The 25,507-nt window shown below is 61.2% G+C and overlaps 1 protein-coding gene across 3 annotated transcripts in view; it reads right to left on the reverse strand.

Moving 5' to 3' along the window:
• Positions 1–24,899, reverse strand: part of RASA3 (RAS p21 protein activator 3) — an 88,582-nt gene extending 63,683 nt beyond the window's left edge. For 2 of the 3 annotated variants that reach the window (XM_033843418.2, XM_073795465.1), the window contains exon 1: positions 24,745–24,898. In XM_033843418.2, the coding sequence (XP_033699309.1) occupies positions 24,745–24,799 (55 nt within the window). In that variant the 5' untranslated portion in view covers positions 24,800–24,898. Of the gene's footprint in view, positions 1–24,744 lie in introns of all 3 variants that reach the window. The other variant, XM_033843419.2, reaches the window with a different exon arrangement.
• Between the last annotated feature and the right edge of the window lie 608 nt (positions 24,900–25,507).

The raw sequence follows: 25,507 nt of genomic DNA on the forward strand, positions 1-25,507 counted from the left end.
ATTTGAGTTTTTTGTAATTTTTTTGCAACCTTTGTTTTTTATTGAGATGTAATTTATACAGCATAAAATGCAACCTTTGGAAACGTACGATTCAGTGCTTTTTAGTACAGAGTTGCACGGCCATCAGCACTAATGCCCAGGACCTTCATCACCTGAAGCAGAAGCGCAGTCCCGTGAGCACTCCTGCCCCAGACCCATGTCCACGCGCCCACCAGGCCTGCCTTCCCTGGGCGTCTCGTGCGACGGCAGCGTGGCCCTGACCTCGGCTCCAGGCTCCCCCGTGTGTGGCCCGTGTCAGGCGGCATCTCTAGGGTGTGGGCACGGCTTCACCGGGACACCCGCCAGGTGACCGGTGCGCGGCTGGTTGTCAGGACGAGCGGCTCCCCGTGTCCGTCCACCCGGCAGCTCTGAGCCGGGGGCCAGACCGGCAGCAGTGGCATCACTGGGCGCCTGGTTGGAAAGGTAGACTCCCAGGCCCACCGGTCCCGCGGCCTCAGGAGCCGGCCCACGTTTGAGAACCGCTTACGGTCCCAAAGCCGGCGCCTCCCTGCCCATGCCTCGCGCTGTATTCCAGGACATTCCACAGCGTTCTAGCTGTCCCGGGAAGCACGCTTCTTCCGGTCACGGATGCTCAGGGGCCTCCCCGGTGGCTCACGTGGGCGTGCCTGTCACCTCCCTGACAACCCCTCCCGCCCCACCCCTCCAAAGCCGCCTACTCCCCCTGAACGAGGCACAGCCCTCAGCTGGGCCCCTGAGGCCCCCACGGTTCCCGCTGCCAGTGCGTCCCTGCGTCCAGACCCCCGCGTCGCCCACCTCCCCACCCCGAGGCCCACCCCCTGCCCCCAGCGCTCTGCCATTTCCGCGGAGGCCATGGTGCTTCCTTTCCGTCCCACGCGGTCCCACAGGAGGGTCGCGCCTGCAGGGGCCAGGCCTCCCCGTTCAAGTCGCTGGGCGGTTCTCGGCAAACGCGGGAACAAGGAGCGCGCTTGGCGCTAACGGGGACCTGCCCAGAGGGGAGGATGACCTTGGCTCGTCACCCGCCTTCTCTCAGCGGAGTAGCAGCCATGCGGCTGACCACACGCACCACCACGCAGAGGAAGCCAGGGCCAGGCGAGGGCGCCCGCAAAAGCGAAGGGGGTGACAAGGGGACGCGGGAAGGGCAGGCCCCGTGGAGGCAGAAAGGTGGGCAGGAGTCTGGAAGGTGGAGGCTGGGGGTGACCGCCCCTGGGGGTGACAAGGCGACGCGGGAAGGGCAGGCACAGTGGAGGCTGGCTTGAGTCAGAGAAGGCGTCACGCCCCAGGAACATTCCGGAACACAGGCTTCCTTGAGCCCGGGGCCCAGGAGAGAGGCAGCTGGAAGGCACGCGGGTGGGGTGGGGGGAGGTGGGACCCTGCCAGGGGTTCGGCGAGTGAAGTAATAAAAGCTTCAGAACGATTTCTAAAGGGCTGTGGGCTGTGCTCAGCTGTGATTCATATGCACGAGTGTCTCTGGGTGGGAAGGATCTCAGGCCCACCCAGCAGGCCAGGACCATGTGTCCCCGGGTGACTCAGGCCTCCGCCGCCTGCACTCCCCACCCTCGGGGCCTGAATATGGCTGCAGACCCAGCCCCACGGCAGCCCCCGGGGCTCTGCATCTCAAGAGCTGTTTAAAACTCCAAAGTCATTTTCAACACCGCTGTCTGTCTAAGGAGGCACGAAACACCACCAAGTTTACCGCCTCCGCCGCTAGACACACCTCCTGTTGTGTGGAGGAGGAGGGAGGGGCCCCTAGGACCTGCAGCAGCGAAGGGCTCGACAGCTGGGCCTCGCCAGGCACAGCCCCCAGCACCCACTCCACGGGGAACTGAGGCCCGGAGGCACCCGGCAGATGCGAACCAGGGGGCGCCTGGGCTGCCCCCACACTGCGGGCGCGGCTCGGTCAGAGGACACAGGCTGAGCCTGCCTCTGCCCGAGCCCGAGGGCTGTGTGCACGGCGTCCGCCCAGAAACAGCTGCCGCGCCCCAGGCTTCGCGACTCGACTCCACCGTCCGTGGCAACGGCCTGCTCTCTGGCTGCTGGAGGACCGCGCCAAGGAAGAGCCCAGGACCCGCCCGGGCACGAGATGCTGCAATCCCGGCGGCCGCGTGGGCGCAGCATCGCTGCGGCCCTTCTCCCCGCGGCCACCACCCCGACCGGCCAGCGGGGGGACCTCCACGCCAGGACGTGGGCCTCCAGGGTTGGGCTCCTGCCCAGCCATTCCCGCTGCAGACTCGTCAGGTCGCAGGGAGCAGACGGGCACCGGCCTGAGTGGGGACCAAAGCGTGCCAGAGATGCCCACGCTGGTCGCAGCCTCACCCCTCACCCGCAGGGCTCCACGCAGCGCACAGGCCGCGCCCTGGAGGCCGGAGACAGGGACCCACCCCCGAGGGAGCCCCGCCGTCATCCCTTCCGGGTCTGGGGGCAGAGTCTCGGTGAGTGACCAGAGGTCACGTAGAACAAGCAAACAGCAGAGGGTCAGTCTGCGGACTGGCTTCCCCAGAAGGTGTGCGCAGCTCCAGGGTCTTGAGGGGTAGACGGCCCGGCCCAGAGCAGCGAGCGGCCGAGGCAGGGCCCCTCTGAGCTCGCCAGCTCGGCGGTGCCCACACTCTGGGGGGTCCGGCAGGAGGAGAGGCAGGCTGACCAGCTCAGACGCGGCAAGACCCCAGGCCTCAGATCTTGGCACGCGCGCCGTCGCCTGGCGCCGACTGTACTGCGGTCCGCCACTCGGGACCCCCTCAGGGCAATCCCGGCCCCATCAAAGCACGAGGGTCTGAGAGGCTCGGAGATGCCAGCAAACACAGAATCTCAGGATCCCAGGCACGCTGGGTCTGTGCCCAGCACCCCAGACTTCGGCGCCCCAAAGGGAGCCCCGTTTCACGGGGCACGGACCCAGGCCTGGGGGGCTCCTGCCACGAGGTGACCAACTGCCAGGTGCAGCCACACTGGAAGCTGGGCCCAGGGCCCGCACAAGCCAGCCACAGCACGGCCCCTGGGGTCCGCGAGCATAGGCCGTGAGCCCACCAGGAGCGCCGCCTGAGGCCTGGTCATCGGGCGTGGGTGACCGCGGAGAGCATCAGCCCGCTTCCGTGCACCCGCTGCAAGGACGGTCTCTAATCCGCTGTCCCTGCAGAGAACCGCAGCCTAAAGGCCGCGCTGGCCTCTGGATCTGAGTCTTCGTGGCAACTTTAGGACAGGAGGAAACGGCAAAATTAAGACTTTGGTTTTTCCTTCCTCATTCATTACTGAAAAGAGCGGCCAGGAGCGAGATCAGGTTCCACGTCAGAGACACGGTGCTGTGTTTGTCCCTTCGCTCCTGAATCACAGCCGCGGCAAACCTGCGGCCCACCCGGGTGCACGCGGGTGGCCCACCTTCTCCCAACCCAAGGCTTCCCGCCGCCCCGGGGCAGGAGGCCCCGCCCACAGTGCGCAGAGAGGAGGCAGTGGGTGGTCCTGGGCGGGGCAGAGGGACCCCCGCTGCCTGACAGGCCTGCGCCCCAAGCTGTGTGAACCACGAGGGGCAGGTCCGTTCACAAGAGCAGCAGAAGCTCGGGGCGCAGGGAGCAGGTGCCGGCCCTCCGACACCTGCGCTGAAGCTCCTTACCCCTGGGTCTGGCCAGCAGCACGGGCTCCGCGGAGGGCGCCCAGGGCGAGGGCCTGCGGGGAAGGGGACTCTGGGGCCACCCGGCCGAGGGCAGAGCAGCCCCGCCACCGCGGCCCCTGCGTGGGACCTGCCCCCCACTGGCCACCCACCTCCCCCAAAGCCACTGTCACATCAAGGGCCACGGCTGACAAAGCAGAAATCCACCTCCGCCTCTTCACCGGCCTGAGGTGGGGACGCCTCACTGCAGAGGCCCCGTGTCCAGGAAGCAGGGCACACGTGCCCGCAGCCCCACGGCCTCCCCTGACGCCTGGCTACCATGCCCATAGCTGCCGTTTCTTCTCAAACTTTCAAAACCATGTTTTAAAGGCCATGAATACATCTACATCTACGTCTCCTGAGGCAGGGGTCCCCAACCCCCGGGGCCACAGACCGGTACCGGTCCGTGGCCTGTTAGGAACCGGGCCGCACAGCAGGAGGTGAGCGGCGGGCGAGCATCTGCCGCCCCCCATCACTCGCGTTACCGCCTGAACCACCACCCTCACCCCCTGTCTTCTGAGAAACCGGTCCCTGGTGCCAAAAAGGTTGGGGACTGCTGCCCTAATAAAATAATCCATAAAACAAAGATTTATGAAGGATCGATGTTTATTATAACAATATTTATGTTGGCCAAAAGAAAGGGAACAGTTAAATGTCCAAAAACAGGAGATTCCAACGGCCTGGGCCCGGCCTCCAGAGCCGACGGCAGGACCCCCGGTGTCCAGAGCGCAGGAGAGGCGAGGGCCGGGGGCTGCAGGAGGGAAGCGGGCTGCGACACAGCAACCAGAGTGGAGGTTACGAAGAACTTCCAGTAACACACAGAAATGTCTGAAGGGGAAATTTAAGGGGCAAACGTAATGCACACGTATGTATGTGTGTATTTAATATCTAGTAAGTATATGTGCCCACACAATATATCTGCATATGAAAAACAAAAATGGAAACAACTGAGCAGAAGGACCAACATGCTAACAGGGGCACAGCTCTCAGCGGGGAGATGAGTCACCTTTCTCTCAACCCTGAAAACTTAAGAACTAGGTTTTCTAAAATTTCTGTAGAGCCTGCACTGTTTGAACAGAAATGCTTCGAAATTCAACCGCATCTGAGATTTATTTTAAATATAAATTTTAGGTCTAATCTCTCTTTCGCCAGCTATTCCTTCCTTCTACATTAAACACTGAGTCAATTTATTATGTGTCGTGCTAACAGCCATTGCTGATAAGTAAGTTTAAAGGTAAAATGACAGAGTGTAATTCAGGGCTTTGTGAACAAATGCCCCCTTTATTTACTCTAAACTAGAAATTCACTCACAAACCCCACTGAGGCCGAGAGCTTCCAGCTCCAGAGGCTGAGTCCCTGGCAGATGGTAAATTAATCACTTAATCTTATTAAGTGTTTTCTGCTTAAGTCCTGAACCAGCTGGGTCCAAACTGTGACACATGCCAGGAAGTCACCTGTCCCGTCTCAGGGCACACGGGGGGCACACAGTCCATGGCCACCGAAGGACAGGCACAGGCTCTTTTAGAAGCTCTATGTTTGAAACTGAGTTTTATAGAGAAACTCTTTTTTCGTCCTCTTTTTGAACACTTTTTATTACAAAAGAAATACATATTCATTGTAACCGGTAATGCTGCGTAAACACCTACAGATAAGGTTCGTCACCAGCCTCCCTCTGCCCGCCCCACAGCCCTGAGCTACACCAGCCCTGCTGGTTCACTTCCAGACCCTGCGCTGCACCCTCACAGCCCCACAGGGAGGAAATGTCAGGGGTGGGGGGAGAGCCTCAACTTGGTCACTGAAACAGGATCACGGATCACGGCTTGGCGAGAGCGATTTTCTCTTTACCACGAGACACGTCTGCTTCCACCCATGGATCCAGGGACGAGCCAGCCACCCTCAGGACGTGGCACCAACACGGAGTGTCCACCCGCTACCTCGTGCAGGCAGGGCTGAGGGCGAGGCCGAGCCACCAGGGAAAGTGTCTGCGAGCACGTGGCCTGGGCCCCGCCCGCCTGTCCCCCACCTCCCGGCCAGCCTGTCCCGGGCATGAGCGCTCGGCCGCTATGAGGTCATCCTTAGACAGAAATGTTTATTCTTATATAATCAGATCGGTCTATCTTTTTAGTTTACTGACTGCTTAGAAGTTCTCCCACATTCCAGAGGTTATTCACAATATTCTCCAAAATGTTTCTGATATCTGGCTTTAGTTTTTCACTTTGTAACCTTTAATCCATTCGGCATTTGTTTTACATGGTGTGAGTTAGGATGTAACTTTTTTCAAGCCGGATGCCAAAGAAGGCAGCTCCCACATTCTCCAGGGACTAAAACGCATCTTCATTGTGGACCAGGTGCCCATATACGTTTTGATCTGCTTCCGTATCCTCTGTGATATTTTCTGTCTATTAGGAATCTAAGAATATCTACCTAACGTTTTTGAGTCGACCGTGTCTGCCTACTAAAAGATGACTGACATATATGCAAGCTGACAACCCCATCACTTGTCACCCTCCAAGTGGTAATCACATTTCCCACACTAACTTATACACCAGCTAATAAGCCAACACTGAACGCTCCACCCTTACTCTTTAATTTATTCTAATCTGAATGTAACCATCCTCTTCCTGCTTAACAGTCTACAGTGCCTGAGCAAAACACAAAACTACAGAAACTCCTCCGGCCGCGTGCCCTGCCGGCCGTGTGCCGTCTGGGCCCCAGCACCTCACCTGGGGACACTCGCCCTCCCCAGAGCACCTCTATTTCAGCTCCCACAATCTGAGCCCTTGGCTGGCCTGGCCTGGCCTAGCCTGCCCGTTCGTTAATCAACCAAGGGCCAATTCGCCATTTTCCATGAATTAAAATAAACTGCACTCGTAGAAGAGCCCAGTCCTAACGCCACCACCACGTCTAAGAAATGAAAAGTGCTTCCAGCTGCAGCGGCCGTCTGGCGGCCCCTCCCCAGGGCAGTGACGGAGGAGCAGCCCCGATGGCCAGGTCAGGGGACCGGGGGCGAGAGGACGGGAGAGGGCCGAGGTCAGGCAGGGAGCCGGGGACGAAGGCCAAAGGGCAGGGCGGGGCGTCAGGGAAGGTGGAGGCCCAAGGGCAGAGGGAACGCTCCCTGAATTAGCAACACGGGAAGCAGCTACCACTGTGTGTGTGTTACAACAGTGGAACAACGGCCCAGGACATCTGAAACCCAGAAGAAAGGAGGGAGGAGAAGCAGAAGCCTACGGCCCTCGCACATCCCGAGCGCCCTGGGTGTCTTTCCCGCGTTTTCTGTTCCACTGGCTGGTGATGGGAGATGTAACGTTTCGTCCCCACCTCCCTCAAGCGCGGCCCAGCGGTGCCACTTCCCACCCCCGTTACCCGCCCTTCGAAGGTCTGCGGTCCTGCCCCTCACGCCCCGCTCCCAACGCGGGCGTCCCCCCATCCTCCCGGGGCGCTCCAAGCCTCCGGGGTCAGGGCTCACGGCGCGGCTGTGCTCTCCAGGACAGAGCCAGCACGACGCTCCGAACCAGCGGCCTCCCCGCTGTCACCTGAGATCGGCAGCTGCCTGTGTCCCCGTCGGTAAAAAGGGGACACACCGCCTGCGAGATGCCCGGCTCCTGGCACTCTCCCAGGGCAGGCGCTCCCCTGGGACCATCGGAGCCCTCGTCTTCCCGCTCCCGCCACAACACAGGGGCCGTTGCTGTCACCACCTTGCTCGGCTCTCTTGGTGCCAGACCAGCGGGGAGAGGCTCCTGCTGCGCGTCCAGACCCACCGGGTCCACAGCCTCACACTGGAGGCCGGCTCCACGGCGGGGTGTCACGCCCCCAATCACACCGACAGCGCTTCAGCCTGCGTGTTTCTGAGCCGAGCCAAACGTCCCGTGTAAGTCAGAGTCCTTCCACGGAACTCTGGTTCCACAGTTATCACCGTGAAGGTCCAGTTCGTCACAGAGAGGCGTCCAGAATGACAGAGGCAGCAGCGAGCAGACGGGTGACCACTCCCTTCAGAGCTGCAGGAAGGAGGCTCGGGCTGCGTGGACGGTCAGTGCAGATCCAGATCCAGACGCAGGGACGCGGTGCCCACAGCCTTCAACGGGGTCAGCATCCCAGGCGTTTCCCAGGGAGACTCTTCCGAGGAGCCGTCAGGCCCTCGGGTCTGACCACAGGCCACGCGGGCCGGCCAGACTCCTGGGCTCTGAGAGCCTCCCCACGGCCGCAGGACGTTCGGCTGCCTATTTTAGTCCAAAGCTCTCGTCTAGAGAAAAGCTTTAGGCAGGCAGCAGGCACTCTGCAGCGCTGGGCACCGAGCTCTTGGTCCCCTTCACGGCTCTGCTTTGTCACAGAGCTCTTCCCACCAACCCAGAAGTCCAGCCAGGTCCTCGGGGCCCGTTGCTGGCTGCCTCTCTCTCGACGCCCCTCCAGAGCCCGGCCCAGGTACAGCCGGGTCTCGTCACGACTCCCAACCACCGACAGCTCCAGACGCGGGGCCGGCCACTGCGCGGCACGGGCTGAGAGGCCGAGCCACGTTCTCCCAAGCCGAGGCCACCTCTAAGCCTGCGCCACTCGCCGGGCACCAGGGTCACGCACCCACGCGGGTGAAACAAAGGCCCTCGGCCTCTGACCGCCACCCGCAGGCCCCTCTCCGCTCCGGCTCCCAGAGCAGAGGCTGCAGCTGGCCCTGGGTGCGGGACCGCCCTTTGATTCGGGGGCCTCCCAGCTTTGAAACGGGCCGATAGGTCGGAACCCACACGGACGTGTGCATGTGGAGTGCAAACGTGCCCCGCTTCGCGGCTGCCGGCTGATGGGCTGGGGTGACCCAGGCCCGAGGCACCCGACGTGCAATTACAGCTGTTCACGTTCTCACTTTGCTTTTCTATGTTCCCCACACCTTCTTCAGGGAAGATGTTTACTTCTGAACACACACACACACACACACACACACACACACACACACACACACACACACACGGCATCCAGAGGGCGCTTGCTTCAGTCCTCAGGGGACGAGCCTGGGGAGCGGGCAGCCGAGACCCCGAGACGGAAGCGCGAGGGGAGAGGCGAGGGCAACGCAGCAGGAGGCCCCCGCCCCCCGCCCCCGCCCCTCGCTGCACTCCCCTTGTTCTCTGTCTCCAACCCTGGGCTCTGGAAGTGGACGGCGCCTGGCCCAGCCCCCGGAAGCAGGTCCTGGGGGGGACCCGGCACTGCTGTTGTCCTAGAGCTCTCTAGGGCCGCCTGGGCACAGCTGCCTGACTGCCTGTGGGCGTCAGGGGGACACAGAGGTAGGCCCCGGCCCCGTGGGCGTCTCCTATGGGTTGGGGGATGCCTCCACCCACTCGGTCATCAGCCCGCATGCACCTCACTGCACAGGGACACACTGCTCTGGAAACTAAGAAGCTGAGCCCTGGTTCACGCCTGTCTGGGGCCCGTGGAGACCGGTCGGCACGCAGGACGGCGCTGAGACCCTGACCTGGGCCTGCAAGCTGCCGGCGTGGCAGCCCAGAGGACGTGGGACCAGCACCGCCGCCACTCAGGGCTGCTCCAGGTGAACCAGGTAGAACTACAGAACGGAACACTGCTGATACCACCAACGAGCAGAGAGAAAGTTCCAGGGGGCTGGCGGCTCCAGGGAAGAAGCACCAGGTCCCACACCCCATGCTCGCACGCAGGGCCAGCCTCTCAACAGCACCGTGAAAAGCCTCGGTGCTCCAAGTACATTCGTGACAATCGCCTTCCAGAACAGGCTCTAGCCACACGAGCTGCTCAGAGCAGCTCAGAAGTAAGAGCAGAGCGTGTGGAGTCTCCGTGCCCGGCCGGCGATCGGGGCCTCCCTGGTGCAACCTGAGCGAAACCGGCGCTTCCGGGGCCCGTGCGCCCCCGAGCTGTGGCCGGGGTCACCACGCACAGAACGCAACCACCCTAAACCTGTCCCGCTGACAGGTTCCACCCTCCGTCTAATTCCAAAGAACGGGGGAGGGGGTGGATTTTAGTGGAAGCAGCAGGAGCCAAAGCAGATCAGACCGTGGGGTCCCACCCTCTCCTGCAGACGCGGGGTGGGGGGGGGGCGTCCTTCCGGAGCTGCCAAAGCCGCTGGCCCCCGTGGGAGCCGGAACCTGGCCGCAGGGCAGGGAGGATTTCCCCGCCCGCCGGGAAAGCCAGGCCCAGGGCCAAGCGCAGCCTTGCCGATGACAGTGCAGGATGACAACGCAGGAAGCACGTGGGTGCCCAGCTCAGCTGTAAGGGAGCAGACCTTGGACCTGGGCCCTCGGACCCCCTTCGCGTGGGACGCTTAAGCAACACCACCAGGCCCCGCCCCAGAGGACCCCCCAGGGAGAGCCCTCAGCGGGTCGAGGGGGAGAAACTCAGGAGGGGGAGGGTCCTGTCCTCTCCCACGTCCAGGTGGGCCTGGCAGCCTCTTCATCAAGCTTATTCATCGTCAGGCCTCTGGTCCCGAGAGTCTCCCCCAGGACAGGCCCCGCCCCCTGCACACCACACCCTAACCAGCAGCTGTGGCTCGGGGCGTTCCTGCCACCTCCGAACAAACAAAAGGAACATCAAAGAAACATATGTGAAAAGGCTGTGCGGATCCCCGTCACCCCACGGGGAATAACCACCATTGCTTTCAGCAAACTTCTAAGAAGGAGAGAAACGTGCGAGTAAGGAAACCAGTCCGGTAGCCTTCGTTACCCGAACTCAGGACTGAGACCTGTTAGCTCGCACACGCTTCCTTAATTTACCCCAGTTTACGCCGAGGGCCCCGGCGCCCCTGCCCTTTGCCGTGATGTGAGGAGGCCAAACCGCATTTATCTGCAGAGCTTAAAAGTGAACTTCCCTTGTCACGTGCTACTGTGTATTCTGGACTTCCTGGGGTTTCCTTTATTAGACTCGAGTCCAAGTCTATCTCAGAAAGGACTCTGGGTCATGTCGGCCTCGCACTTGTAAGGGGGTGAGGAGGACAGTTAACCTGCGGAGGGGCGTGGAAGTGGGCGCATCCCTGCTCTGGGGCCCTCAGGGACCAGCCACAACACTGCTCAGGCTGCCAAAGGGCCAGCACCTCATCCTGCCTTTAAAAATGCCTTATTCTCGGCTGGTCTTTACGGTGCATGGGCCAAAATGAGTGGAACATTATTATGTGTATGATTTTACTTATAAAAGCAACGTGTCTTTCTTCACGAACCTTTGTTTACTCTTTTTTTTTTTTTTGGCTGTGTTGGGTCTTAGTCGCGGCACGCAGGACCTTTGTTGAGGCATGCGGGATCTTTCGTTGTGGCATACGGGCTCTTCACCGCAGCGTGTGGGCCTGCAGCTGTGGCGCGGGCTCCAGAGCGCATGGGCTCTGTAGTTTGCGGCACGAAGGCTCTCTAGTCGGGCGTGGGAGCTCAGTAGTTGTGGCTCGCGGGCTTAGTTGCCCTCGACATGTGGGATCTTAGTTCCCTGACCAGAGATCGAACCCGCGTCCCCTGCATTGGAAGGCGGATTCTTTACCACTGGACTACCAGGGAAGTCCCGAACCTTTGTTCACTCTTATCCATTAATAAAATTGGGACAAGTTTTTTGGACGAGCCTGAGAGTGGGTTAAACACATCCTCCAAACTTGTTTGGTGTTGGTTTCTCAGCGGCCTCATTTCCATGTGTGGGGAGAAGCAGACTCTCTAAATCACTGGTGAAATGATCCACGTCACCCGAGCAGGGGACACGGGAGCTAGATTCTCCCCCCACCACCACCCCTGGCTAATGTCTGCGTGCTGAGAGCACCCCCGGCCATGGAGAGGTCACCGCTGCAGGGGGGCACGGCGACAGTGCAGTATTCCCAGCCCACAGAGGTGGGTAAATATTTACACCCTTGTCCCACTGTGACAGGCTGAGCAGTTTCCCCAAGCATCTCCCGGGCGAGGTTAGCACAGGGCGGTCAGGGCAGCTGTCCCTACCCACCTGTGCAAGTCCTGCCCGTGGCGCCTGTGTTTGGGGGCTACAAAGACATCATAAGACAGCACCCTAGATTTACAAAATAGTTAACTGATTCATTAATACGCACCTCCTGCCATGAAAGCATTGCGCCACAGAGATAAAAGCACAGAATGATCCAGAAAACAGTTACAGCATTCAGAACATGGTAGATAAGCAACTGTCCCCTGACGCCCACAGTATCTAAAGGGGGACTGCTCTTCCCGTTTCTTCCCAGACCCATGCAGCCCTGTGCGAGCTTTTTAGCCGGGCTAAGTGCTCTGTGCTAGCCCGGGAGCCAGAAGCACCTGCCGCCCCCCCTCCCCGCCTCTCTCGGGGAACACAGCCCCTAATTACGCGGCTACAGGTCCCTGCTCCCGCAAAGCCACACCCGAATGCGAGATCATGCTTCTTGGTTAACCCTTCACCTTTAAGTCATCGGCGGCTGCCCAGAGGAGCACCGACACTCCGAAGAGAACGGGCTCGGAAGCAGCCCGCGGCGGAGCTGGTACCATCCCGGGGTCCCCTCGTGGGGTCGGGTAGCGCAGCTCAGACCGCACGGCCAGGGAGGGTGCCGCCAGACCCCAGGGGCGGCCACACAAGCCCACGCCCTCCCAGCCCAGCCCTTCCGCACAGACACATCCTCCCCGGGAGTCCGCGGCGCGGTCCTGCTTCCCACCGCTCGTGAAAGCAGCTTCGGCTCACGGACCCAACCTGGCGACCCGAGCAGGTCCAGACCCTCTGAGGCTCACTCTCCTCCAGCGTGAAGTGAGAGCTGGCAGGACGGCGACAGTTGCACTCAGCCCTCTAACAGTCCTGCGAAGCAGCTATCAGTATCCTCACTTTACAGCCACTAAAACTAAGGCACAGAGAGGTTAAGCGACTTGCCACAAGCTAGCTGCAGAGCGGGAGGTCGCCAGCGGACTGGCCACCGTGCCGCTGCCCCAGGGTCCTGCCGGCCCGTCCACGCCCTAAACCGTCAGGCAGTGTGGTGGGTCCACACCGCAGGCGTCTCTCCCCGAGGCGAGCATGGGGTCTAGCTGCTCCCTGCCCGCACGCTCCTGAGGAGAGGCAGAGAGCAGAGGACACACGCGCGGGTCTCACCGGGGTCCGATGCCGCCCGCACAGCCCCCTCTCCCGGGCACGCCCCGTGCACAGTCAGGCACTGAGCTGCGGGGGGGTGGGGGGGGTGTTCCGCCCACTAGGTCCGCACTCCCCACCCCCAGCGTGACAAACAACAAGTCCCAGAGCAGGGCCACCTGTCCCCGGGGGGCGGTTCCCTGGCTAGAACCGGGGCACTGGAGGAAAGTGGAGACGCCTTCCGCAGCGGTAGGGAGCTCAGGACGGGTCTTTCGGAGCCCGATGGGGAGACTGTCCCCCCCGCAGGACGTCTGCTCTCAAGGCAGGAACTACGCTCACTGGTCACCCAGGAACAAGCGCATCTTAGAGAACCCACGGGCCGTCCTGCTGTTTTCCGCTCTGCTCCTCGGGGGCAGAGCCCAGCAAGCTCCCCGGGGCCAGGGGGACCTTGCAGAAGGGGGCCTGCTGCGCCCTCACTTCTCAATGGTGCTCCTCCTCTGTGCCCTGCTCTGCACCTTCTCTACAGGGACCCCACAGGTTACAAAAACCCTGAAAAGGAAGAGACAGAGGACCAAACCGCGAGCTGGGGCACAGCCCAAGAGCCTGGCCCAAGGGGGCGGCCAGGTCCCCGGAGCAGGCCCGCCCTGCCCAGGGCCCTGCTTTACCTAAGGTGGTTTGCGACCCAGAAATTCAGACACACTAAAACAGACGTACAGTGTCCTGTCCGCCACCCTCCCGGCCTCTGCTTTCCAAGGAAGACGGCACGTTTCAAGGACCCCAAGACACCTTCATAACAAGACAGACTATTGTCATCTGCTACTAAAAGCGGGAAGCAGTGACCATCAAGGGGCCGCTGTAGAGGCGTCCCCTCCCCAGAGCTGTTAACCAGGGCGCAGGTACACCTTGGGACAGACTAAGCCTTAGAGTAGAAAACGGTAAGTTAATGTTTAGTTTAGTTTTAATGATAAGAGTAAGTGCTGCCCTTGTTCAATGGGGGTCACTTTACATATTCAGAAATTAATTCTGCACATACAGTTTCTATTACTTCTAAGAACTCTCCAGGTTTGGAAAATACACCGTGTGCAGAGTGTGTGCGTGCACACGTGTGCACACATAGGTTCCCGTTCCTGGGAGAACAGGAAGAGCGCAGGGAGACCCCTTCCAGTCTTCCTTAGCGCCTCCCCAAGACCTGAAAATCTCAGTTATTATTATTCCCATAAAAGCGTGACTATGTTGACGGTTTGTCTTATTTATCCTTTGATCTGTAGTCTTGGAAGGCAAGGCCAACGTTTCCCATGCATCCTGTGAAATGCCCAATTTATGGCCCCACGGGCCCACGTGCAGCAACTGCAGGTGGCGTCCAACTGCCGTGGGACAACCAGGGAGGCAAAGGTCACCCCCCACCCCACCCCCGGGCCGACTTCACCTAAAGGTCAGCCCATGCGAGGCAGAATCGCCCCCCAGACGACGCCGGAGCACTTTTTGCAAGGAGGAGAGCTTTTGGAAACTAGCTTTTCCCAAACGGTCTTTGTGATTCACACGTTAGGTCAGGCTCAGAGTTCCTGCCGCTGCCTCAGGGTGGCCCTTACACTGACCTCCACGGGCCCCGATACACAAAATCAACACGTGTGTACACGCCCCCAACACGTCCCAGGTCAGATGCACAGAGCCCTCCCACACTCTTCGGAAATATTCTGTCGAAAAGGGTGCCTCCACCGCTTTCAGGCCCCGGTGACAGGAAACCTGGGCTGGCCTCCTGCACGTGAAGGGCTGAAGAGATCTGTGTGCTGGGGGCCAACACCCACTGCCCCCCAGCCAGCTCCTTCCGGCCACAGAAATTCCTGCTAAAGAAAACCCAACACTCGGGGCTTCCCTGGTGGCGCAGTGGTTGAGAGTCCGCCTGCCGATGCAGGTGACGCGGGTTCGTGCCCCGGGCCGGGAGGATCCCACATGCCGCGGAGCGGCTGGGCCCGTGAGCCATGGCCGCTGAGCCTGCGCGTCCGGAGCCTGTGCTCCACAATGGGAGAGGCCACAGCGGTGAGAGGCCCGCGTACCACAAAAAAAAAAAAAAAGAAAGAAAAAGAAAACCCAACACTCTTATATTATTCACCAAACTGGTGGGTCCTCACACAGATACTGATAGGGAAGCGGGCTGGGCTGGGGAGAGGCAGGAGAAGGTCTAGTAACAATTAGAACTACATTGCTACTAACTATAGTGAATCCTGTGTGGGCGAAAAAGAGGTGGAAGCGTCTCGTTCAGGACCCAGGCTCTGCCCTCCTGACTGGACAGCCTGCCCGTCCGGGAAGGACACCGGCAGCGAGGGAAAGGCCCTCGAAGAGAAGGCCAGAACACCCTCCGCAAAACCAATAAACAGAAAGTCAGGAGACTGAGCAACACCGTAGCGACCAGGGGTTTTCTGTCCCCGAGACCCTTCCTTCTGGCCAGGATGTGCACAAACACATCCTCGGGTCCAAACGCTGAGAAATCCTTTCTCCAAATACGGAGGCGGAGCTGAGTGGAGCAGGAAATGATGAACAGAGAAAGGAACGCCACGGACTCCAGATGGACGGGGCCAGCTGGGGCTCAGGAAGCACAGGGTCCTCTGCCCTTCCCCTCCCAACACCCCAGGAAGCATCGCCCAGGAGCTACAAGGTCTCCGGGAGCACGGCCAGGAGAGCCAGGGGGCCATGGGGCATCTGCAGCCCACCTGGCTCGGGCGGCTCGGGTCCCACCAGGCAGGGCGCCCACTTCCAGGGAGCTGGGCTCTCTCACCAGTACAGCCGGGCAGGAAACAAGAGCCTCACACCTCGGGGGGCGAGGAGGCCCCCCGGCAGCCCCCACCCACTATGGCTCATGCACCCCCGTTTGCAGTACTTCCCTGTTCACCTTCACGTCCTCTCGCTCCATCCCAGCATACTCTCCCAGGCAGCCCCGCCCTGCCCGGGGTCCTCGGAGCTTCTCAAAGTCTGGGGGCTCCCACCTGAGCGCAGCCAGGAGAGAGAACGGGCCAGAAACGCACAGGAAAAGAAGCTACAGGAAAAACCCGGCTGTGGGCCTAAAATGTGAAAGGTGTCTGATGCACGTACAAAATATTAAAGAATCAAAAAGTGCAGAAAAGACGCTGGAGTCACAGAAAGCGCAAAGGCAGGCGTCCCAGCAGCGAGGCCCCAGGGCGGGGCGGGGACCCGGCCAAGCCGCCCTCAGGGCTCTCAGACGGCAGGTGCCGCCCAACGCACACCCCCAGACCCCCGGGTCGGGCCCACGCGGGCCACGTGACTCTGCAGCCTCCGCCACGACGGGCAGAAGAAAGGACAGCAAGAATGCCTGAGACACAGGAAGCTCTTCTAAACTCCGCGCGCCTTGCTGCGCAGACGAGGCCGGTTCCCTGGCACCACGGGTCCCGCCAACGGGAAAGAGCCAGCAGGAGCCGCCGTGGGCCTCCCGGCCTCCCCCGCCATCACCGCGCGGTGACACGACACCACGCACCTCTGCCCCGAGACAGGCCGGGGGCGTGTGTGTGCGTGTGCGCGCACACCCGTACTAGGACGTGAGGCGCCCCCGTGAGAAGGTCAGGGCGAACCACCCCTCCCTCAACTGAACGCTCTGCCTCGTGGGGTGCAGGCCTTTCTCAGGGGAGCCCGGGGACACCTCGCTCCTCCAGAAGGTCCTGGACACACCACACGCGGGTGGGGTGTGCCCTCCATGGGAACATCGCATACACGGTGTCTTCTGCCCTTGAAACTCACTCCTAGTAGATAAAAAAAGTAGATAAAACACCCAGTCGTCAGATCCTAAGCTAAAAACTGCTTGTGGCCGTCAGCCCCAGGACGGGCCAGCAGGGCCCCCTGAGAAGGGTGAGCTCGCCAAGCCGCAGCCCAGAACAATCTGGAATTCCCCAGCCCGCGCTCACCCCAAAGGCCATGGGAAAAGCAGTCCCGGCACAGCAGCCCACTGCAGACCTCTGCAACAAGGCACTCGGCCAGGCCCCCTGGGATCTGCACACCGATGGGATTTCTGGAACCAGCTCGGGTTCCAGGATCTCTGCAAGCAGCTCTGTACCACCATCTGAGCCCGGCTCTGGGAAGTCCCCAGTCGGCTGGGTCCAAACAAGCAAAGGCCCAGAGGCTCCGGGCCTGGGGCTGAACCACCTCCGGCTGGAGTTTAACTGCCCCACTTCACCCCTCCCCGCTGTTGCCTGCCTGGCCCGGGGGCTTTTCCTGCGTAAGGCAACCTCTGGGCCTGGGTCCCACCCCAGCAGGAGGAAGAGATGGTCAGAAGCCAGACGGCAGCGTCAGGAAGAAACAGGGCTGCTCCCGCCCCCAGGGCAGCCTGCAGTCTGTCCACTCGGAGGCTGGCCCCCTGTGGAAAGCATGGTCTCGGGTGAAATTGCTCAGGTGTCCAGCAGCTCAAGACACTCAGCTGGGAGGTGGTCAGCAGGCCCTGAGCCCTGGGTGTCCTGGCCTCTCAGGACCACACGTTCAGGCGCAGGTGTCACTCTCCTGAGACTCTCCCAGAAATGCTCGTTCAAAGATTCTCAGGGAAGGAGAGGCCTTGGTGGGAAGTGAGCTGTCTACTGAGGAAGTGACTTGATAACACACCCAAGAAGGCCGTTCCTCACTGACCACAGGAGGAGTGCCTGGGCCTTGGTAATTTTGAGTTCATTACAGGACAACTGAGACAGTCACAACCTCTCCTGCTGTGTGACTTCGGGAAAGTGACCTGGCTTCTCTGGGCCTCGGGGGGGTGGGGGGCAGTTAAGACACGTGCCTGCACAAGGCACAGAGTCGTTGCCAGACTCTGACAAGACCACGTTCTGCAGGGGCACCTGCTGCTCCCCGGCGTGTCCAGGGCTCCGCGGGCAACGATGGATCCGGCATCGTGGAAACGGACAGAGTGCACAAAATCAGACCAGTCCCACAGAGCAAAAAAGGAAAACGACAACTTTTTCCTCAGAGGAAAAACCACACAAGACAAAGCCCCAGAGAAGATCCAGGGGCACGTGTAGCTGCCCTCAACCACGGGGGGCTGGCCACGGGGGCTCCTGGGAGGGCCAAGGGGCGTCACAGGAAGGAGAGACAGGCCTGACTCCACACACGGGTCACACCCGACGGGACCCACTGTCGAGTCCAAATCAAAGCTCCAGAGAAAGGCGGGCTGGTTACCAGCCCCCTAGTCGGCTAAACGTCCCGAAAACCCAGAAGCCCAGGCCCACTCCTGGGCTCCCGACGCCCTGGGGGGCGCGAAGGGGGAGCCGGTCCCAGGAGAGGCCGGCGACCAGGCCCTGGTCCTGGCGCTGCCGCAGGCCCCAACAGCACTGGTGGCCGCCAAGTCGAGAGCGAGGCTGTGTCCGGAGCACCAACGGGGCGGCCTGGCTGGGGAAGCGGCTGCCGACCGAGGCTCCAGGCTCTGAGTCACCCTGAGTCCGAGAGAGACGCGGCGACTTTGCCGGCCTCTGGATTTCATCCCGTTGGCAATGGGGGCCGAGACAGAGCACTCCTTCACACTTTGGAAATTATTCAGACAACAGGAAGAGAAACTATGCGAAGAGGGAAACAGGCACTGGTCTGACTTAGGAGTGAAGGGCACAGCGTTCGGCTCAAACCCTGAGCGGGGGCGGTCCAGCCTCCCCCAGGCCTCCACGGCAGGTCACAGGCGTAGACACGTGGCCTCACCAACAGGGCCCTTGCCCAGATGCTGACTGGCCCTGCCACGGGCTGCAGGCTTGTTTGAAAATGCAAACGAGCGAGGCCAAACCTCAGGACGGGCCGGGCCGGCCCGGGATCTGCCCTGCGTGCAGAAACACAACCCGTGTTTGCAGACACTCGGAGGACCAGGGTCACGACCTGTGGCCCCACGGTCCACTCGTCGATCCCTCACTTCCGGCGAAGAAGCTTCCGATAACGAGCAGCTCTGAGTCTGACCCAAGAGCCGTCGTGCGGAAACGACACGTGGGTCCCGGGCCACGGCGAGCTGGGACGCGCGGTCGGGACGCTCGTCCGCTTTTCTCTAAGGAGGGTCACGAAACGTGCATTTACACCGCAACTCGAATGTGTTCACTGTTAATTTTGGAAGTTGCCTCACACTTAAAGAGAAGCACAGGGTCATTTGTGTGGATGGTGGGACTTCAAATCCCCTCTCATCCGGGTCAGCGTTTCCTGAACACGGCTGCAGCCCGCGCCGCCCGCGTGTCTGGGTCCGTTCGAGGTCCCCTCCCGGGCCAGCCCTCAGCCCGCTACTCACTCGCTCCTGGACCTGATGGCAGCCCCGCACTTCTCCTGCACCGAGTGAGCCTTGTGTGTGTCTAGGAGATCATTTTATCTTTCTGGGCCTCAGTGTCCCCTACAGAACGTGTTCATTCCATTTTTTAAGTGGTTGTGATTTCTAAACTCCTTACTGACCTATCTTATACATCCCAGTAATATTCTTGCTTTTTCAAACAGACCTTTTATTCCCTCTTCCTACTAAACCATTTCCACTCTCCCCAGCCCCGGGGTCCAAGTGACAGACGTGTGTGGGTCTCACCCCCACACCTGCACACCCGTAGCTGTTGCCTTGCGCTTCTCCGGGACCTTTGGAGACACGCTCCGCATGCTGCTTTCTTTCCAGTCACACCCCACGGGCTTCCTGCCTGTCACATGGCCGGGCCGGGCTCCAACTTATTTCTCTGAAAGCTGCATAGTATTCCAGGCTGTGGAAGCTCCATAATGTAACTGCCCCTTCATCTGGCGTTTATCAATACTCTGTCTCCCCATTTTGCTATCTGAACGTCCCACCGACTGGGCACAGCTGGAACACAGACCCCCATGCTGACACTGGGTGCAGGGGACAGACAACCGGCGAGCCCTCCCCACTGCTGCCTCACCAACTCCTCCTGACTTGCTGAGCTGATCTCTAACCCGTTACAAGATTAAGAGAACAAGAAGCTTCAAACTGTACCAGCAGTCACACCTTGCCATCAGGACCGGAGCAATGCAAGTGCCTGTGTCCACACGAGCTCGCTGAGCTGCACAGAAAGGGCCTTACTCTCCCCTATTGCAGAGGAAGAAACTGAAGCAGAGTGGGCTCCGATGAACCTGAAGTTGCAGAGTTAGCGAGAAAGGTGGCCGGGACTCAGTCTCAGGTCCCAGCCTCCCCTCCTGAGCCGCCTGGGCCCAGCATGGACCCTCCTCGCTCGGAAGCAGCTGGGGCACCTGCAGCCTCCACCTTCCAGTGTGACTTGCAAACCTCACTTCTCGGGCTTCGCTGCTCCCCCTGTGGTTGTTTCTAAAGCGCGCTGCTCCGATGTCCTGATTTCCCAAATACTCTCCGCAAGGTGTGAGTGTTGACGCACACAAGTGCCTCGTTAGCTTCAGAGAAACAAATCCAGACGTTTCCTGCCAAATGGTGTTTTGCAGCCCCATGACCCATCCACGGGGCCCCACCACCTGCAGACCCTTTTCCCTGCGTGCCCGGGGCTCCGTGGGCTGCAGGTGGCCCCGCTCGAGGGGTCGCCTCTGGATCTCGTGCCCTGTTCAATCGCACCTTCATGAGTTCTGTCCCCTCCAGCTTCCGGCCAGCACCTGCACTACGGGCCGTGTGCGCACGCCCCGGTCCTCCCACAGGCGCCAGTGGCCCGGGCCCTCCCCTCAGGGGCACCAGGGGCCCCTCCTGTCCATGCGCATTACCGGGTAGGAGGCAGCACGCGAGGCGAGCTCCCGCCCCCTGCAGGCCAAGACCCTGGGCAGGTGACTCCACGCGGGCTTGTGAGAGCTTAGGTGCAATGAGAGAAGGCGCACGCCAGACCCTTAAGTCTGCACCCTCCCCACCTCACACGTCAGCACACGCCGCTGCCCGGAGGAGCCCAGATCCGCGGGCTGCGGCCAGGTGGCCGACCTCGCGGCCCCGTGGGCAGCGCCAGTCTGCACGCCGGTCCTCGGGGGCCAAAAATAGCTCACGAGCTGCGCTCCCAGGTTAATAGAGTATCCAGGCTAATTTTAGCATCAGAGAGCTCTGGAGAACACGCAGCCCCTGATACCAAGAACCGTGCGTGGCCGGCGCAGCTCCCCACTCCCCGACTCACGCGCAGCCTTGCGCAGACGTCGGCCATCGTGTGCACAGAGCGTGTCCTCTAACGGAGCCTGTGACGCCCGGCTGCTGACAACCACTGCCACTTATACGCTGGACCACCCCGCCTGAGTCTTAGAGACCCCGGAGCTGGTGCGCCACTGCCTCCCACATTGGACATTGGGTTAAAAACATCACAGTCTCGGCAGCGTGGCCCTGGAACCCTGAGCTCCCAGCCCCTGTGGTCTGGGGCTTCTTCTCCAGGCCGCCCAGGGGCCCTGCCTGCTCCCCGCTTCCCCGACCTGAGGGGCCTCCTGCTTCCACGGGGGTGACGTTTGGGGGGCAGACGGGCCGACAGCCAGCTGCTGCGTGGCCACGTCTGGCTGAGTGGGGGGCGCCGCTTCCCCCGTGCTCGCGCTGCACAGACCGCCCTGGCCCTTCTTGGTGACGGGTTCTAATCTGAATGAGAAGGGACGGGAGTGGGTGCTCTGCGCCCGGGGAGAGCAGGGGGGCCGCTGCTCTGGGTCCAAGAAGGAAGGTCTGCCCTGTGGCCTCGCCACGCATCCCCAAGCTGCCCTCGAACCTGACAACGACGAGACCCACTCACAGCCCAAGAGGGCTTTTCTCACCCTCAAGGGCAAGGCCAGGATTTTCTCTTTTTTTAGCTTGAGAGAAGTACCTTTGTACATTGCTCTTAATTGGACATATTTATCAAGACGACACTTTTAAAAACAAGGAAAACGGGAAATATCACCAGAAAGTAAAGCTCTGTTGCAAGGCCTACAGGAGTGCTGAGTCCAAAACAACCCTGCTGGGCAGAGGTGCTCTCGCCAGGCGTCTTCACCCGTCGCCGCCTACAAATCTTCACGTCGCTTCCCTTCCAGGGCTGAAGCCCTGACTCATGGAAAGCCAGAGGAGCACACTTCCTCAAGCAGCCTCACAGGAAGTGTGTTCAGTCTTACGTGACATGAGATACTGCTGTTACCAAAGATAGACCGCGGGTAAGATTTTCAAGTGTGCAGCAGAACGGCCCAAAATAACTGCGAGATTTAAGTGGGGAAAGACACAAGCTCTTCAGGACGAGGACTTGAAATGGTTACAATAAAAATACCCCCCTTTTATTTGGCACTTAAGGTGGAAGGAAGAAGGAGAAGAGGGAAAAAAGGAAGAGATTCTTCTCATTTTCCCCAGCGTTAGCCTCTCAGTGACCACGTACTACCACCACACGCTCCAGACTTTCGAAGGACTTAACGGCCAAGGCCCCCCCACTAAAAACTCTTCAGCCCCCCAAAATGTTCCGCCTTTCCCCTCAGCAACAGGAATGGTGACACTGCTGAGGGTATAACTGGAGGGAGAATTTCTCTCTGTCTCTTTCTGGGATGAGGGGCTCCCACCGGATGCTGCAGACAATGACTGCTGGCATTTCGCAAATGGAAAAACGAGGCCATGAAAGGGGGGCGGGGGGCGGGGGCGCCTGCCCTGGGTCTTCCAGCCGGCAGGCCGGCAGGCCACCAGCAGACACGGGCACGCTGCCAGCCGCCCAGAGACAGGGCTCAGCGTGAATGGCCAGCCAGCCAGGGTCTCCCGGAACAAGGAGGCGAGCATGCCTGTGATTCCTGCACAGCCGCCCCTCCTCCAGGTCATCTCTGGTGTCCTTCCTCGTCATTGTACCTTCACGGCTGGGGCACTCAGGCAAGTCAGAGTCAAGACTGGCCACAGCAGAGGACTAAGGAGAGAAACGGAGAGCTCGGGGCACCACCCACCAGGCCCTGTCTACTCACAGCGGAACAAGATGAAGCCCCAGGCCAGTCCCCACAGCTCACCTCTGGGGCCGGCCCCGCCTCTAAGTCGGCAGCACAGCCCAGGACACCTCTTTGCTCCAATGCCTGTGCTGTGCGCAGGCCCTTGCTCCCTGCAAGCCCCAGCAGCCAGGGTGGGACACAGATGTCTCCCTCCTGCAGCCCCGAGCTGCAGGTGAAGACCCTTGGAGAGGGGAGAAGACAGGGGCTTCTGAGAGCTGGAGCCGCGTCCAGGGAGGTGGACCACTGCGCACAGACGTTTCTGCTCATCCGCTCTGCCACAGCCCCCAGACGTGGGGGCGGGGCTCCAAAGGTTCTAATAATACCCCGTGCCCACATGGAGTTAGACCAGCAGATGTTCAGTCGCTGCACTAATCCTCAGCTGAGCTGGGCATTTCTCTCACTTGTTTAAACTGAAGCACAAAAGAGGGAAAGCCTAACCGAGCAGCATCTTCAAAGCCCTTCCTTCCACACGTGGCCCCCGTGTGTGAGGTCCAGAACCTCCCGTGAGGGCGCCCTGCCAGGCCAGCAGATCTCGGTGCCATTCTCGCAAGAAGTCAATCCACTCTGCTTAACAGACCCCCATTCCAGAGCCCTCCTGAGTGGAGTCCAGGCTGGCCGTGCAGGGCCTGAGCCCCGAAGTCCCCAGACCCCTTCCTGCCTGCTGCACCCAGAAGCCTGGCCCAGGCCTCACAGCCGTGCCCCACCCCTTCCTGTACCCCGATTAAGGAAGCACCTCAAGGCCTCTGGGTTGGCATCCCCCTCATGCTCACTGGACCCTGGCACTGAGAGGCACTTTCCCTGTGCCTTCAGGTGGAGTGCCATGTTGAACCTCTCAGCAGAAGTGGCAGCAGATTTCAACCAAGTGAACAAGAGAGACCCTCTCCAGGCAGGCTCCTCGAGGTGAAGCGCGACCACATCCTATCTGCAGCGCTTCTGAGCCAGATATCAACAGCGTCTCAGCGATGATCCATAAACCAAAATAAAGCAGACGGGAAACAACACGCTGACTTGGGGTAGCTGGAATTCCTAAGCAGCATCGAATGTCACCAGCAACTGACGCTCCAGCAGTCACTGGGCGCCTGGCTTGGTTCCCGGAGCCCCTTTTTCACATGGGAGTGTGGAGGACCCAGGCATTCAGTGGGCAAGAAGGGCCCCGAGGACGGGCAACACACCAGGTCTCAGCAGCCCTCTCCAAGGGGAGCTGTCCCCTCAGCTGGCGCATTTACGGCATTAACGTGCAACAGTCACTCCAGGAACCGATCTTGTTTTGGGGGGAAGAAACTTGCACATCACCCTCCCAAGTTAAAACCGAACCCAGGAAGTCCTGATACAGCCTTCCAGCCACTCCAGAGTCTGCACTTCCCTCCCCCAGCTCCTGGGTCCAGTGAGAAAGGCGGACTGCTCTGGGGACACGACCTGAATGGCAGGCCCTGGTGGCCAAAAGCTCCCGCAGCCAGTTCTCAATGGAAGGGGGAGGGGTGGCTCTTGTGGCGACCTGCCCGGAGGGAGCCCTGGGCCAGAGCGTTCCACAGAGTCACAGGCAGACACACACACACACAAACACGCAGGAACACACACATGCCCACACATCCACCTACACAGTCGCGTGCACACCCAGGCTCTATTCAGCCGCCCGCTCGGCCCCTCGCCCCTGGGGGAATGTGAAAGAGCTTCCACGTCCCCAGCGAAGGAAGCGTCTGGGTACCGCACTCAGCGAGGCTCGGAACCCCGGGGTTGGTCTTTTTGGCACCTGAAGTGCACTCATCCGGAGAGCACCCGCGCGCGCGCTCATGCACACGCAGATACACACTCCCAACGGGGACCCGACCCAAGACCGGCACCGCACCTCCCTCTGCTGCAGGCGACCCCACCTCCGGGGACCTGGGGCCGCTAGTGGCGTGGAGGCAGCGCAGGGAGCTGCGTCCCCCGGAGCCGCCAGCCCGGCTCGGCCCAGTCCGTCCTTGGGGGAGGTGGGGAGAGGGCAGCGGCCGGGCATCTCCTGGAGATGAGGAGGGAGCCGCGGCCCATCATCTCCCTGTGATGGGGAGGGGGCCGAGGCCCGCGGCCTCCGGGGTGGTGGGGAGGGGCCGCGGCTGGGGAGGGGCCGCAACCGGGGAGCACACATGGCCAGGAGGCGTCAGGGCCTTGGTCCCCAGGAAAGGGGTCGGGGGCCTGGGGGCGCCCGCCGCGAGCCCCCTCGAAGACCCCAGCGCCCCCGCCAGCTCCCGGGAGCTCACCGATCTTGATCTTCACGCTCTGGAAAACCCGGAGCCCCTCTTCCTCCACCGCCATGCTGGGTCTGCCCGGAATTCGCGCGCCGAGCCCCGCGGAGCAGCAGAGCCCGAGCGGCGGCGCAGTCCCGGAGCTCTGTGCCCTACCCCGTGCCCGCGCGTCCGCTGCACCTCCACCTCCGGCTCCGCCCACACGCCCGCTCATTGGCCGAGGACGCGGGTGGGGGCGGGGAGGCCCCGCCCACGGCCCTGCCCAGTTCCCGATTGTCCAAGGCCCGCAGAGGGGCGGGAGCGTTACGGTTCCGCCAACAGCGCGTCCCCAACTGCCCATTGGCTGAGGGCTAGGAGGCGGGAGCAAGACGGCTCCGCCCACATCCCAAGGCCCGCAGCGGGGCGGGGTTGGCCTCCGAGGAGGCATCGAAGGGACCCGGAGGGGGCGTCTCGCCTCACGGGGAGGATCCGGCCGGGAGTGCCGGTGTACCTAGTCGGGCGGCGGGGGCGACCGGGCGAGATTTGCGGGGGGGGGGGGGGGGGGGGGGGGCGACCGGGCTAGGGTTGGTGGTGGTGGGGACCGGGCGGGGGCGGTGGAACCTGGCCGGGAGGCTTGGGAGGGGGGCACATGCACAGGGTTTTAAGAAACTCAGACCTACAGGTATCAAAGGAAAAGAATTCCCTGGCCCAGCTCAGCCCCCTCAGAGTAGGGGCTGCCGGCCACCTGGGGTCAGGGGGGGTGCGCAGTCCGGGTGAGATCCTGACCAGGCTCCAAAGC

Source organism: Tursiops truncatus, chromosome 18 (assembly GCF_011762595.2).
Source record: "Tursiops truncatus isolate mTurTru1 chromosome 18, mTurTru1.mat.Y, whole genome shotgun sequence".
Taxonomy (NCBI): Eukaryota; Metazoa; Chordata; class Mammalia; order Artiodactyla; family Delphinidae; genus Tursiops; species Tursiops truncatus.